Below are 14,627 nucleotides of genomic sequence, written 5' to 3'. Positions count from 1 at the left end.
CCTTTTATTAAAAGTCCTGAGCTCCCTGCAGGTGAAAAGTCAAAATTAAGCCCCTGGATGAAATAAAACACTCAGGGATTGAAGCAAAAAGATAGGCATAATGCAGAAGTGGGTGTATGTGGTTGTGAAAGCACAAAGGGAGTAGGGATTAACTGCACACCAGCCAGGCCCTCACAGAACGTTATTTACATGGGGATAGTGGTAATGCAGCCTAAATGTGTGTTTCTATATCCGATGACATGAAGCTGAGAGCAGAACATCCACAAATACAGCTTCTCTTTACCTGAACTGAATAGAGAAACCTTTATACGTTATATTACTGAGTTATTTCTGTATGAGGATGTATAGGTGGTGCAATGTTGAATATGTGAAATTCATACAGGAAAAAACCCTCTTTATTTTAAAACTGCCTTTCTGTGCATGAAGGTTTTATTCAAGTGTTCATTTTGGGACATTGAAAAAACTTGTTCTAGTTTTTGTACGGTAATGTTGAAGTATTTTTCCTGTAAAGTACTCTTACATTTAATTGTTGTAACACACACCGTTCTGAGTTCCTAGTCCCTGTCTCCAGTTCCGGTTCGCTCTGTTCTGAGTTTCTGTGTGTTTCCTATCTGAGTTTTAGCTCCCACGAACAGTTCCAGTCAGTTATTATGCCAGATTCCAGTTCAGTGCTCAGGTACAGACTCCAGTCCTAAGACTCCAATACTGCTTGTACTACTCTGAGAACCCTAGATGAGCAGAGAGATCATCAAGGCCTCCAGGTTCTGTTTCAGTCCTGCTCCAGCTAGACCCACATGTCCTGAATCAGATCAAGAATTACAGACGACTGTGACATGGATCTGTTATAGTCCAACTAATAAATAAGAAGCCTCCCCAAAATCCCCATAAATGAACAATCCAGATGTAAAGAGATGCCTAGCTGTGAAGAGGTGCCAAGTGGCAGAGCTACAAGCATTGGATCGCCAACATCGGGATGCAGGTAATCCCTCTTCTTCATCTTTTGGCCCTGGATTCACTTTTGTTCAATCAGCGGCTGCTGCCAAAAGCCGCTATGAGCTCACCAGGGCCAGTTTAGGTGCTGTGGTGAGCCAATTGAAGCTTATAATGTAATTGACCCACCCCCACGCAATAACATATTTAGCCACTGCAAGTGGCAAATACAGTCCGTTGGTAGAGAGAAAACAGAGAGGCGATCCTGAAAGACGATGTCACAATTCTGAATGAGGGGTACCTGCTAACGTTGACGCAGCTCAAGTAGAGGGTGTGGAATCTAACACGTCCCCTGATCTTCTCCAGGAACCCCCACAAGGAGGTATAGGTTGTGCTGCTGGGGCGCACAGGTCGCAATCCCTTACTGAGCCGTATAGCGAGGTACAAGAAGGGTAGTCAGGTAAACCGGTTTGGTAATGTGCTGGTAACGGAGTAGTGCAGAGGAAATCCAGAAGAATGGTCAATCTAGCCGTTTCAACAACTCAGAAGATATCAGTGAACGGGAGGAATCCAAATAGAATTGTCATACTGGCCGGGTCAGTAATTGGTAATGTATAGGAAGGATCCAAGAAGAATAGTCAGACAAGCCGGGTCAAATAGAAACACAGAGGAGCGGAGAGTAGTCAAACAAGCCAACTCAAGGAAACACACTAGAATGCTTGAACAAGGAAGACCTAATACTCTGGCATCAGCATGGTGTTAGAGTCTGTCCTAAATACTACTGGCAGCTAATGATATGCCGGCAGCGGCGATCCGAGTAGCGCCACATTTCCCGCGCAATAGGGCCGGAATTTCGGCCGGAAGTAGTGCGTCTGTTTGCCTGGAAACCAGACACAGCAAGGAAGGTAGAAGGCGGTCGTCCCGAAGGAGCGGAGGGACTGCGCCTGACAGGAGATAGTGAGAGAAGGCAGTAGATCTGCAGCTGAGCGGTGAGAACAGCGGCAGGCAGAAGGGAGAAAACTCCCTGATCAAGCAAGAAGACTTTTTTGATCAACTCAGAAGGCACATAAGACAGCAGGGGGATGGCTAAGAGCTGCAAATCACAGTTCCCCCCTGCTGACAGAAACAGATAAAGCCTTTGAGCACCTTTACACAGGTCAGTGCCTACATTTCATATTTCGGGCATGAGACCCGTGGGCACATTTTTGGACACTAGATCCGTGACAGTCAGACACAAGGCCCAGGGTTTCTTTAGTTGTGTAGTAGTTATCTCTCTGTTAGGGTACATTCAGGCCTTAAGCCTACTCCCTCATTATAACAAGGCTTAGAGCCTAGCTTGCCCATTTTCATTCAGATTTAGAGCCGTGGAGCTATTTAAATCAGGCTGATCATTGAGAGGCCACACCCAGTCTACCCCCGCCATTTTGGACTACATTTTCCCACCATAATGCCCTGGTGACCATTTTGTTGGTGTGTGCAGATTTTCCATTTCGTCCTCTCTGTCCTGTACCCTGCAGTCAGGCCTCCAATACTGGTAGGCAGCAAATGTGTGCTTCCTTCCCTAGGATTCTCAGTCAGGCCCCCATTAAAGGTAGGTTGAGATGAGTACCCTTGATTGCTTATCTTCTTGTATTGTTGGCTGCACTGTGTAAAATATTGTTTTGTATATACTGTATCATATTGTGTTGTTTCACATTGTGTGGCTTGCTGTTCCTTGTGGGGTGTCAGATTTAATCCGGGTAGTGCGATACACCTAGTCTGGTTGTTTGTTGCGCTGCAGTGACCACATAGTTGTAATTAGGATCATTGGGCTTTGTTAGATTAGTGTAGGTGGCACACTCTAGTGGTGTTGGTAGCTAAGCAGACAGTGAGTGTGTGTATGTGTGTGTTGTGTGCAGGTGCAGTGGTGTAGAAGATTGATCTATGATCAAGGGGAGCTTCTACGATCCACGGTGAATAGGATCCATGTTGCAATGCTACTGGCTTGCCCTCAAACCCATGCGAGTAAGGTGTTTGTTTGGAATACTTTTCTGTGGTGAAAACCTGTAGTCCCCCATGACCAGGTTAGTGTTACCAGGACAGTAGTAGTATAGGTGCCTTACCCCAGTTATACGTCCTGAACACACCCAATCTAGCCCATCCAAGGGTTTCATCTGGTTGCAGGTGCAAAGATCTTGCGTCTGCGATCTAGTGAAAGGTTGTTGATTTGAAGGTACACACTCCAAATAACTCAACTGTAATGATCATAAGCTCTGTATCCTTGATACTGGTATCAGTTGAGTCTGCTATGCACAGTGTTTACTTTTTCATACCAAGCACAATGCATGCTAAGCATTAATTTTCAGCTATACAATATCCTGAGTATATCCTTATTTTATTGACCACACTAGGGAAATTACAGTTAGGTCTGTAAATGTAATGTCCTATCAAAGTAAGATTTTGTTAAAATTGGCAGTGATGATCTTTATCATAATATACAGTACATATATCAATGCTATTCATTAGCTCTTTCTTAGTGAGTTAAAGTAGTCAAAAAGCTTTTCAACGTGTAGATATAATATTCTTTAAATGCAGATTAGAATGATATCATGAATAATAATAAATATAACAGTTATTCAATAATATATGATGAATTATATATAGATATGAAGATATGAAAATATAATCCTTTATTCCTTTCCTTGCAGTGGGTCTGTTTTCTTAACTGATACTATTGAAGTATATTCAATATATCTCAGCGTGTCATGATTTCTCTTTGAACACTTCCCTTTTATTTCCTGATTGGTGTTTCTATAGAGTTTGACTTAAGCTGATGTCAGAATGAGAGAAGGGTAAAGTGTATATAGACTGGGATCCACACACTCATTTCTGCATGCTCTTTGTCCAACTAACACCTGCAACACACATTGTGGTCTTTAGGGCTCTGAAATTGACATGGACTTACACTGATGTCTATAATTATCGAAGCACTCATTTGTGAAGACGAATGTTTTATGGAGGCTCTACATCAGCAGTCAGATTCTGGATCTTGGATCTGAACCTTGAAATCATGCTATTTAATATTTACAACTTTTTATGTTTCAGTAACCATCTGCACATCAATAAAATCAACGATATTGGCAAGGACGATTACGGTTTTTCAGGATTTATATTGGAAAATGACTAATTGTTCACTGCAGGTGATTTGTTATGTTTGTATCTAGATATGATGGTTCTCTGATTCTACAGAGTTATTGTATTTTATAAAAAAAAAATAATTTTCATTTAACTATAGACCATAGAGTTTATGGTACTTTTTTGTGAAATTGAATTGCAATTGTAGAATATTTTACTATTAGAGGATTAAAAGGAAAAGTACAGATTAATACAACAGTACCATGGATACAAACCCTTATCCTATAGTCGTGGCTGTAAATTCTTCAGACTCTAGAGATGAAGATCTAGCAAGGGCTGAGATAGCGGTTCTAGGAACTATTTTAGCAGTCACAACTCTGGGAAACATAGGCGTGTTGTTTGCCATATATAGAAGAGGGAAGAAGATGACTAGGATGCATCTCTTTATTGTGCACCTTGCCATTACTGACCTGGCAGTGGCATTGTTTCAGATCTTACCCCAGCTAATCTGGGACATTACTTTCAGGTTCATAGGATCTGACTTCCTTTGCAGAGTTGTGAAGTATACCCAAGTGATGAGCATGTTTGCATCCACGTATATGCTAATGATGATGACAATAGACCGATACATAGCAGTCTGTCACCCGCTTAAGACTTTACAACAGCCAAGTAGACACGCATATATCATGATTGGAACCACATGGATCATCAGTTGCCTTTTGAGTCTCCCACAAATCTTCATTTTCTCTCTAAAGGAAATCCAACAGAATTCAGGAGTTATAGACTGCTGGGCTGACTTTAGGTACCCATGGGGTGTCAAAGCCTACGTCACGTGGACCACCATATCCATATTTGTTGTGCCAGTAGGAATCCTGTTGGTCTGCTATAGCTTGATCTGTCGTGAGATCTGCAAGAATCTGAAAGGGAAAATGCAAACATCTGGGGCAAGACTGAGGGAAAGCAATGGACAAGTCATGCCTTCCAGAGTGAGCAGCATCCGGACAATCTCAAGAGCCAAAATCAGGACAGTGAAGATGACCTTTGTCATTGTGCTTACATATGTCATATGCTGGACACCCTTCTTCAGTGTTCAGATGTGGTCAGTGTGGGATGAAAATGCTCCGGATGATGGTAAGACTACCTGCATGTCTTGTTTTGCATTCTATTAATCTACATTGTTAGAGTGTTAGAAAGATAGTAAACCTTATTTACGAAATATGATTTCCAGTTACATTGTCAAGGAAATGATCACACAAACCAGATTAAAAATCATGTAAGTTGCGTTCCTGGTTGCTGGTAGAGATTGGAGAGGAAAATAAGTGCCTGGAGGAAACACTGACATTCAAAGTAAATTCAATTTTACGTGTTTTGCCAAATGTTCTAATAAATAAGGGTTAGTTGTAGTATATCAGTAACTCAAGAGTTTTATAAAAAAAAATTCGTACCTAATGTAGAATTATGAGGGACAATACAATATCAGCCAGCAATGATCATTTACGAAGCTATACAAATGCAGGAAGTGTTAGAGCTTGTTAAGTGTGTTCCCAGTTAGTGTCCTCTCACTCTTCTTATCTAAGACATGATTGAAGCTTGACCAAAACGTTTGTACTAATAAAAGAGATAGGTTGAAAAGTTTCAATTAACGATGGGTGTGGTCTTAAAGTAACAGTAAGCAGATCTAGTGCTTGAAGTGACCTTTGTATTCTCTCAACCATGCCCATTTGCAATCACACAAACAGCTCATTGACATTCACCTATGACAGACTCATTTGGTCATAATTAAATGTACTGTAGAGAGCATTTTATTTATTAATTCCCCCTTTGTCTCATAATAAGATATGATGACTTCATATACTGTATATGATTAAAAAGTCTCCACTGTAGTGACAGAAGCATCTGTGACTGGTGAGTTCATGAATTCCAGTGACATATGATATATACAGGGTCCACTGTACCTTCTAATCAATGAGCTCTGCAAACAAGGAAAAAGCCTAATCTATTGATTATCCCCTCTGAAGGGCTACATTGAGAATATGCTGTTCACTGCTACCCCACTCTCTAGGCTTTTTCTATCAAGAATTTAGAACTTTTATTTGCTAACTTGAGGTGATGACTATTTAATACCATAATGAAAATAGCATAAATGTGCTGTAGCCAATAGAAATAAATTATATATAATCTTTGAATGATCAAATTCAAAACACAGTAAAGAAAACATGAAAACAAATGTCTGATATTCTGCCATATAGCTTCTTCTTTCTTTTAAATAAAAGTGTGCAAAGTGCTAACTGTCATAAATGCTAGGATTGGTTTTCAATCCCCCTATAAGATAAGAATCTTGGGTGAAATTCATTTTCTATGCATTTTGTACTAATAGCACTTTATTAAATATGATTTTGGGGGTATTTATTATTTATGCTATTACAATGAACACAAGATCTGTATTTTTTATGTAGCACTTGCATCCTCTGTTAAACAGAGATGTAGGTGCAATTGTAAGCACCAAAATACACCTGGGGCGAGATGTATGGTTACTTTACTGTGTAATGGATCACATTTTTGTTGAACATTATTTGTAGCTTCTAATTAAAAAACCAACAACAACTTTGCATTCTTTATAATACAGTATAACACATAAGTGCAATTGCAGTGTACCAGAAATGTTCTAGTTGTTTTTAAAAACAATAATACTAAATAAAAATGTTTTTTTTTAATTTCTTGATACTTTCATTGCCCTATTTCATATTCCTTCTTTGCTTTTTAGACTCTTCAGACTTTGCTTTCACCATCACTATGCTATTGTCTTGCCTGAGCAGCTGTAGTAATCCCTGGATCTATATGTTCTACAGCAGTCCCCAGCTGTGCCCACAAATCCCCTTTTCTCCTGGCCGAAGACAGAACTCCACAGGAAGTGCCTCCAGCCGCCGGGACACCCTCCTGACACAGATTCGGACACGCTCTTTGCAGATGCAGGGCACATGCCACAGCATTAGAGATCTGTACCCGGCTTATGAAGACACAGTGATAGAGTCAGGACTCCTCTAACAATGAACAGATCTCTTTGATAGTAGATTAACAATGCATAGTAATGATTGAAGAGAGATCAGAAATATGTACTTGAAGTCATTTCTCATTTTACTGTAAGCAGTATAGTAAAATATGGTATAGTAAAAATATAGACATGTAAGTATGAAAAAAGTAATGGGAATATAAGTGAATGGGGTAGGATAGCTTTACAATTGAAGCAGTAGGGAAAAGTGTCAGTATGGCAAACCACCAATTACACCACCACTTCGACCCAGAGGCGGAACTAGCGAGCTGTGGGTCCCGGTGCAGGGAGGTGAGGAGGAGGGAACCGGGGCCCCCGGCCCTATGCATCTGCCATACAATGGGCCCCATTATCTCCATGGGCCCCAGTGCACTGCACCTGCTGCACCAATGGTAGTTCTGCCACTGCTTGGATCACTGACTATAAGTAAAAGTTGTTTCTATAAGTAGGAGCTACTTATAACATTCACATATGTATATAAACGTAGAAATTAAATATGTTCAGGAAGTGTTTTGAAGATGTTTGTCAGCTTGCTGTTGACACCAAGCAGTGAGTGAACCTATTAATCTGCTCTGTATAAGCAATATGTGTCTAGTTTTGTGGGTTGGCAGATGTTCCGGAAATTGCGGTAGATGACGAATGTCACAGAAATAGAGATGTTCACTGACCCCCGTGTTTTGGTTTTGGATTTGAATATGGATTTACTTCGTGCTTTGGTAAAACAACCCTCACGTGCTTTGGTTTTGGATCCCGATTTTTTTCTCTCTAAAATCCCTATTTTTTTTTCTAAAATCACATAATTTGGTTCGATACTCAACAAGTAACGCCTTCAATCTGCCTAACAACTCCCCTTGGATACTGTCAATCTTTAAAAATGATAATAAAATATATATCTTACTTCTATTATGTGCTGAAAGTTATGACAGTCTCTTGATCACTAATTGCAAGTTTAAGAAAATATCTTATTTCTCACCAATACAGGGCAAAACTGAGTAATACACTCTAACACAAGTGTAATCAAGTGCAGCGCCAACTCTAAATACAAACCTTTATATAAGTATTAGAGTATTAATGGGCACCTTGAGGGGACACATTGGCGACCCTCTAATCCTTAATGTCAGAAATAAGTTAAAACAATATATAGAAAGAGATTCCTAACTGTAGTAACACATCAGCAGGTATTTTAAGGTAAGAGAAAATGATAATTAAGGCTATAAAATTAAAATTTGAAAATCCATTGTGACTTTTCGGTGACCGGATTTTTCACTAGATTTTGAAAGCTAAGTGACAGACTGGAACAGTAACAGCATAACTCTGCAGAGAGGCTTCCATCCATCCATCAACCCATTGTTGTTGTTTTGAATGCACCTCATAATAGAATATGTCTGTTTACATGTGTAAGTGGACACTGGTCATAACAGGGTCCCCGTAAAACTTGCTTACCTTAATTTAAACAAGTAAGCAGACACCATGCAGCTATTTTCCAAGAAGGTAGGATGGAAAGCATGCGGTGCAGACAGCACCTCCCTCCTCTGACCTCAAATGAGCTTCTGGTTCTGCGTGATCATCATCATCATCATCATCAGTTATTTATATAGTGCCACTAATTCCACAGCGCTGTACAGAGAACTCATTCACATCAGTCCCTGCCCCATTAGAGCTTACAGTCTAAAATCCCTAACATACACACACACACACACACACACACACACACACACAGACAGAGAGACTAAGATCAATTTTGATAGCAGCCAATTAACCTACCCGGAGGAAACCCACGCAAGCACAGGGAGAACATACAAACTCCACACAGATAAGATCCTACATTGTGCTTAACATGAGGTCATGTGATGCAGAATTAGCTGCTTTAGGCTAATAAGATCAAGTTCAGTCTTATTCTGCGTTTTATGACCCACAGAGATTTATCCACTGCTCCATCTTTCAGTAAGAGCTGGGGTCATAGATTGAGCCTGGCAAGGCATAAAGCAGAATATAAGAGCCTTGGTCAATTGGACATAAAGCTGAGAAGAGGACCAATGTCGCTTAAAGCAGGAAGGAGCTGGGGGCCGCAGGTGAAGGTTCGGAGGTCCACAATTGGCACTAGGACTGCCTGTTCCCTATCACTGTATTAGAAATACATGTTTTCTGGTTGGATTATTTTAACAAAAATACTGTAGAACCAAGTTTAGAGAGGTTGAGAGCCACTGTTTTATATAATTCTGATACCAATGTTATGCAATATTTAGAGAAAAGTCATTGTAAGAGTGACAAATGTAGAGAAAAATTAATAATAAGGAGACTCCATACTATAAAGGTAAAATACAAGTGGGCAATGTTTTTAATGTAAACTTAGTATGCAGAATAATTGCTGAAATGAAACTGACATAATATATTGAAAGGAACAACAAATAGTGGTACTTTAAGCAACTAGAGTGGGGATTATGGTTGTCTGGACCAGAAATATTCAATGAGCTATTGTACTGTTCATACTCTTGCACTTATGTCTTTTTAAAAGGACGTTTGTTGTGTGCACATTGCAGGGATGCTTATCATGAGGATGAGGAATCTGTAGCAGTTATTGGTGGATGAGATGGTCGTCTATTGGGAACTATAATTGTGTAGTCTACTGATTTTTCCTTCTTCGCCATCGCTGGCTTCTTATTCCTGTTGCTATTGTCTTTGGCATCCACATTAACATAATCAGAACTGTCAACAATGTTCTCATAATCTGGCAGTTGCTTTCTGTTGTCAAAATGGACTGTTGTATAGGTGATATTCTGCAAGAGTCAAAAGCAAGATGTCAACAAATTGAAGTATAAATGAGTGGTAGGAAAATGCTATTCATTTATAAGTCATTCCTAAGATGAAGATGGCATTTGATGTATATCTATATTGAGGGATGTAGTTGTTCATTAACTTGGAATTCTATATGGAGACTATTTCTTATACTAGGTGTAACTTCAGTAATAAGCATTTATATTTTCTTCATATTTTGTATATGTTTATTTATAAAACAATGAAGGCTTACTTTGAAATACTTTGAAATGTTAGAGCTAGTGGGTGTGGTTTAATTGCATAGTTGATACAGCTGGTTAGTGCAAGCTCTATTTAACAGGAGGTAGCAAGCGATTTCATTGAGCTTGTGATTTCACTGCTTTTTTGATTACAAGTGCTGTTTTTGTTTAAAGTGTGGAGTTGGTTCCATTAAGGAGTTGAATCCAGGAAGGGGTTTAATCTGGTAAGTGGCTAGGAAAGGCTAGTACTAAAGTTCACTGTGGGCTATAAGAAGTTAGGTTAGCCATAATAAGATGAGTAGTAGCAGGCTTGATGATCTCACTCAATGCATATCTTGTCATATGTATGCACACTTGGAGCAAGTGTTCCAAGGTTTATACCTCTGTGAGAAATGTGAGCAATTGGTCTCTTTGGAAGCCCAGGTAACTGATCTAAAGCAGACCATTGCAACATTGAGAGACATTGCCAACCTGGAGCAGAGTTTACAGCTCACCCTTGATGCGTTATCTGAGCAGGGTGGAGCAGAGACAGAGGAGGATGCACAGGTAGGCAGCTGGGTAACAGTTACTAGGGGTAGCAGAGGGAGGAAGAGGCAGGCCAGTTCTGAGCTAGGCAATCCCAGCAGATTTGCCAGATTGGATGAAGATACTGTGGAAGGCAGTTCAGAATTGGTAGAGTTGGATGACACTGCTTCCTCTAGCAACCAGGGGAATGGTCTCTCCAGCACAGAGGGGACCAAAGTTACTCAGGGACCCAGGCAGATTGTGGTGGTAGGGGATTCAATTATTAGGAAGGTAGATAGGGCAATCTGTTACCGGGACCGTCCATGCCGAACAGTGTGTTGTCTCCCGGGTGCTCGGGCTCGGCATATTGCGGATCGGGTGGACAGATTGTTGGGAGGGGCTGGGAATGACCCAGCGGTTTTGGTGCATGTTGGCACCAATGACCGAGTTAGAGGAAGAAGGGGTGTCCTAAAGAATGATTTCAGGGACATAGGTCGCAAACTTAAGGCAAGGACATCCAAGGTAGTATTTTCGGAAATACTACCTGTGCCACGCGCTAGTCCAGGGAGGCAGCGGGAGATTAGGGAGGTTAATGCGTGGCTAAAAGATTGGTGTAGGAAGGAGGGTTTTGGATTCTTAGAGCACTGGGCTGATTTCTCGGTCAGTTGCCATCTTTATTGTCGTGATGGATTGCACCTGAATGAGGAGGGGGCTGCAGTGCTAGGGGAGAGGATGGTTAGAAGGTTGGAGGAGATTTTAAACTAGGCTCCGGGGGGGAGGGGCAAGCAAGTATTTATGGGATAGACATTGAGAGTAGTAAGGAGGAATTTAACAAGAGTAAAGGGGGTGGAGAGGGGGGAAAGGGAAGCATAGCCAATAAGGAGCGGCCCTTTTTAAAGCAAAAAGAAATACCTAAGGGAGGCAATAGACTTAAGTGTATGCTTGCAAATGCAAGAAGCCTGACAGGTAAAATGGGGGAGTTAGAACTAGTAGCAATGAATGAGCAGTATGATATTATAGGTATTACTGAGACCTGGTGGGATGATACACATGACTGGGCAGTCAACTTGGAAGGCTATTCTCTCTTCAGGAGGGATAGGGTAAATAAAAGGGGAGGAGGAGTATGTCTTTATATTAAGCCAGAATTAAAACCAAGTATTCAGGAAGTTATATACGAGAATATTGGTGATAATATAGAGGCATTGTGGGTGGAAATATCCAGCAGAGGAAAAAGTTCAGAGAAGTTTCTGATAGGGATATGCTATAAACCGCCAGATATTAGTACGATTGAGGAAGCCCAACTTCTACAGCAAATTGAAAAGGCTACACAACTAGGTCAAATTTTAATTATGGGGGATTTTAATTATCCGGACATTGATTGGAGTACTGAGACCTGCGGTACAGCTAGGGGAAATAGGTTTCTGAGCACGCTAAAAGACCATTACATGTCCCAATTAGTTGAGGAACCAACTAGGAACCGGACTATACTGGACCTAGTAATAACAAACAATGTAGACGTAATATCAAATATTCAAGTAAAGGAGCACTTGGGAAACAGTGATCATAATATGGTCTCATTTGAAATTAGTTTCCAGAAACAACAGTATAAGGGATCAACTAGGACTTTAAACTTTAAAAAGGCAAATTTTAATATGCTAAAGGAGTCTATAAAGAGCATAGACTGGGACAAAGCCTTTGAAGGAAAAAATACGGAAGAAATGTGGGCTGTCTTTAAAATGTTGTTGGAAACATACACGTATAAGTTCATTCCTATGGGAAATAAATGTAAAAGAATTAAGTCTAAACCAATGTGGCTAAATAAAAAGGTAAGGGAAGAAATGCAAAGGAAGAAGCGTGCATTTAAATTGTTTAAGTCTGAAGGGTCAGAGGAGTCCTTTCATATGTACAAGGAATGTAATAAAACATGCAAAAAGGAAATTAGATTGGCTAAATTAGAAAATGAAAGGCACGTTGCAAAAGAAAGTAAGACAAACCCCAAAAAGTTTTTTAAGTATATAAATGGCAAAAGGATTAAAAAAGATAATATAGGACCACTAAGAAGTGAGATGGGTGAATTGATAAATGATACTAAGGAAAAAGCAGAGATATTAAACATGTTCTTTTCTTCAGTATTTACCAGAGAGGAACAAATGGCAGGAGTAATACATAAAAATGGAAATGAAACCATGCCATTAATTAATACTTGGTTGTCAGAGGAAGAAGTCCAAAGGCGACTGAAGAATATTAAGATAAATAAAGCTCCAGGTCCAGATGGCATACACCCAAGGGTCCTTATGGAATTAAACTCGGAAATAGCTAGACCGCTATTCTTAATTTTCAGAGATTCAATCTCATCAGGCTCAGTACCAAGGGATTGGCGAATAGCAGATGTGGTGCCGTTGTTTAAAAAGGGGACGAGATCACAACCAGAGAATTATAGACCTGTAAGCCTGACATCAATAGTGGGGAAACTACTGGAAGGTATTTTAAGGGACAGTATTCAGCATTACTTGGTACGCAATAAAATTATTAGTGGGAATCAACATGGATTTGTGAGGGATAGGTCATGTCAAACTAATCTTATTAGTTTCTACGAGGAAGTTAGTGGGAACTTAGACATGGGCAGGACAGTAGATGTGGTCTACTTAGATTTTGCAAAGGCCTTTGATACAGTGCCACACAAGAGGTTGGTTTACAAAATAAGGGAACTGGGTCTAGAAATCAAAATTTGTACTTGGATCGAAAACTGGTTAGAGAATAGGGAACAGAGAGTTGTGATAAATGGAACATTTTCTAATTGGTCAAAGGTCTTAAATGGAGTTCCTCAAGGTTCCGTGCTGGGACCACTCCTTTTTAATATATTTATTAATGACCTTGGTGATGGTTTAGAGAGTAAAGTTTCTATTTTTGCAGATGACACTAAACTCTGTAAGGTAATAAAATCAGAGCAAGATGTAGCTTCTCTACAGAGGGACTTAAATAAACTGGAGGATTGGGCGGCTAAATGGAATATGAGGTTTAACACAGATAAATGTAAGGTTATGCATTCAGGGATCAAAAACAAGAACGCAATCTATAAATTAAATGGAATTAATTTGGGAGAATCTATAATGGAAAAGGATTTGGGAGTGCTCGTAGACAGTAGACTTAGCAATAGTGCTCAATGTCAAGCAGCAGCTGCAAGTATTGGCATGCATAAAAAGGGGCACAGATGCAAGGGAAGACAGTGTAATTTTGCCACTGTATAAATCATTGGTAAGACCTCATCTTGAATATGCAGTACAGTTCTGGGCACCACTCTATAAAAAAGATAATTTGGAACTAGAAAGGGTTCAGAGAAGGGCGACAAAATTGATAAAGGGTATGGAGTCATTAAGTTATGAGGAAAGGTTAGCCAGTTTAGGCATGTTTACTTTAGAAAAGAGGCGCCTAAGGGGAGATATGATTACTATGTACAAATACATTAGGGGTCAATACAGAGAGCTTTCATGGGAACTTTTTACCCCAAGGACCATACACAGGACTCGTGGTCATCCCCTAAGGTTAGAGGAGAGGAAATTTCACAACCAGCAAAGGAAGGGGTTCTTTACAGTAAGGGCAGTCAAGATATGGAATTCATTGCCAGGGAAGGTTGTGATGGCAGATTCAATAGATATGTTTAAGAAAGGGTTAGACAAATTTTTAGCGGAAAGGTGTATCCAGGGATACGACCGTTAATTTAAAATAAAGGATAGTAGTGGATATAGGGTAAAAATTGGATTGCAATATTGAGTCTGGGGGGATTTTCAAAATTGAAACAGATGGGCGGTTGCCTACTCTGGATTAATTTCAAATATAAGTGCAGGATCGCAGGAGATCCAAAATAGGTTGAACTTGATGGACTGGTGTCTTTTTTCAACCTCATCAACTATGTTACTATATATTTACAAAAATACATATTTCCAGTAACAATATATTTTGAAATAAAGCCCTTTGGAAGGATAGTCTCTGTAGGTGTTAGATGTAGGTGTGGGTGT

The 14,627-nt window shown here is 40.0% G+C and overlaps 1 protein-coding gene across 1 annotated transcript; it reads left to right on the top strand.

Moving 5' to 3' along the window:
* Window positions 1–4,307: 4,307 nt before the first annotated feature.
* On the top strand, window positions 4,308–7,089 carry AVPR1B (arginine vasopressin receptor 1B). The gene is made up of 2 exons (XM_075197790.1): window positions 4,308–5,175; window positions 6,809–7,089. Exons 1-2 carry the CDS (start codon window positions 4,308–4,310, stop codon window positions 7,087–7,089), a joined length of 1,149 nt encoding a protein of 382 aa, XP_075053891.1.
* The last annotated feature ends 7,538 nt before the right edge of the window (window positions 7,090–14,627 follow it).

The sequence above is a fragment of the Mixophyes fleayi genome, chromosome 2, assembly GCF_038048845.1.
Source record: "Mixophyes fleayi isolate aMixFle1 chromosome 2, aMixFle1.hap1, whole genome shotgun sequence".
Taxonomy (NCBI): Eukaryota; Metazoa; Chordata; class Amphibia; order Anura; family Limnodynastidae; genus Mixophyes; species Mixophyes fleayi.
The sequence above is the reverse complement of the archived record's forward strand: the minus strand, read 5'-3'. Positions and strand labels throughout refer to the sequence as shown.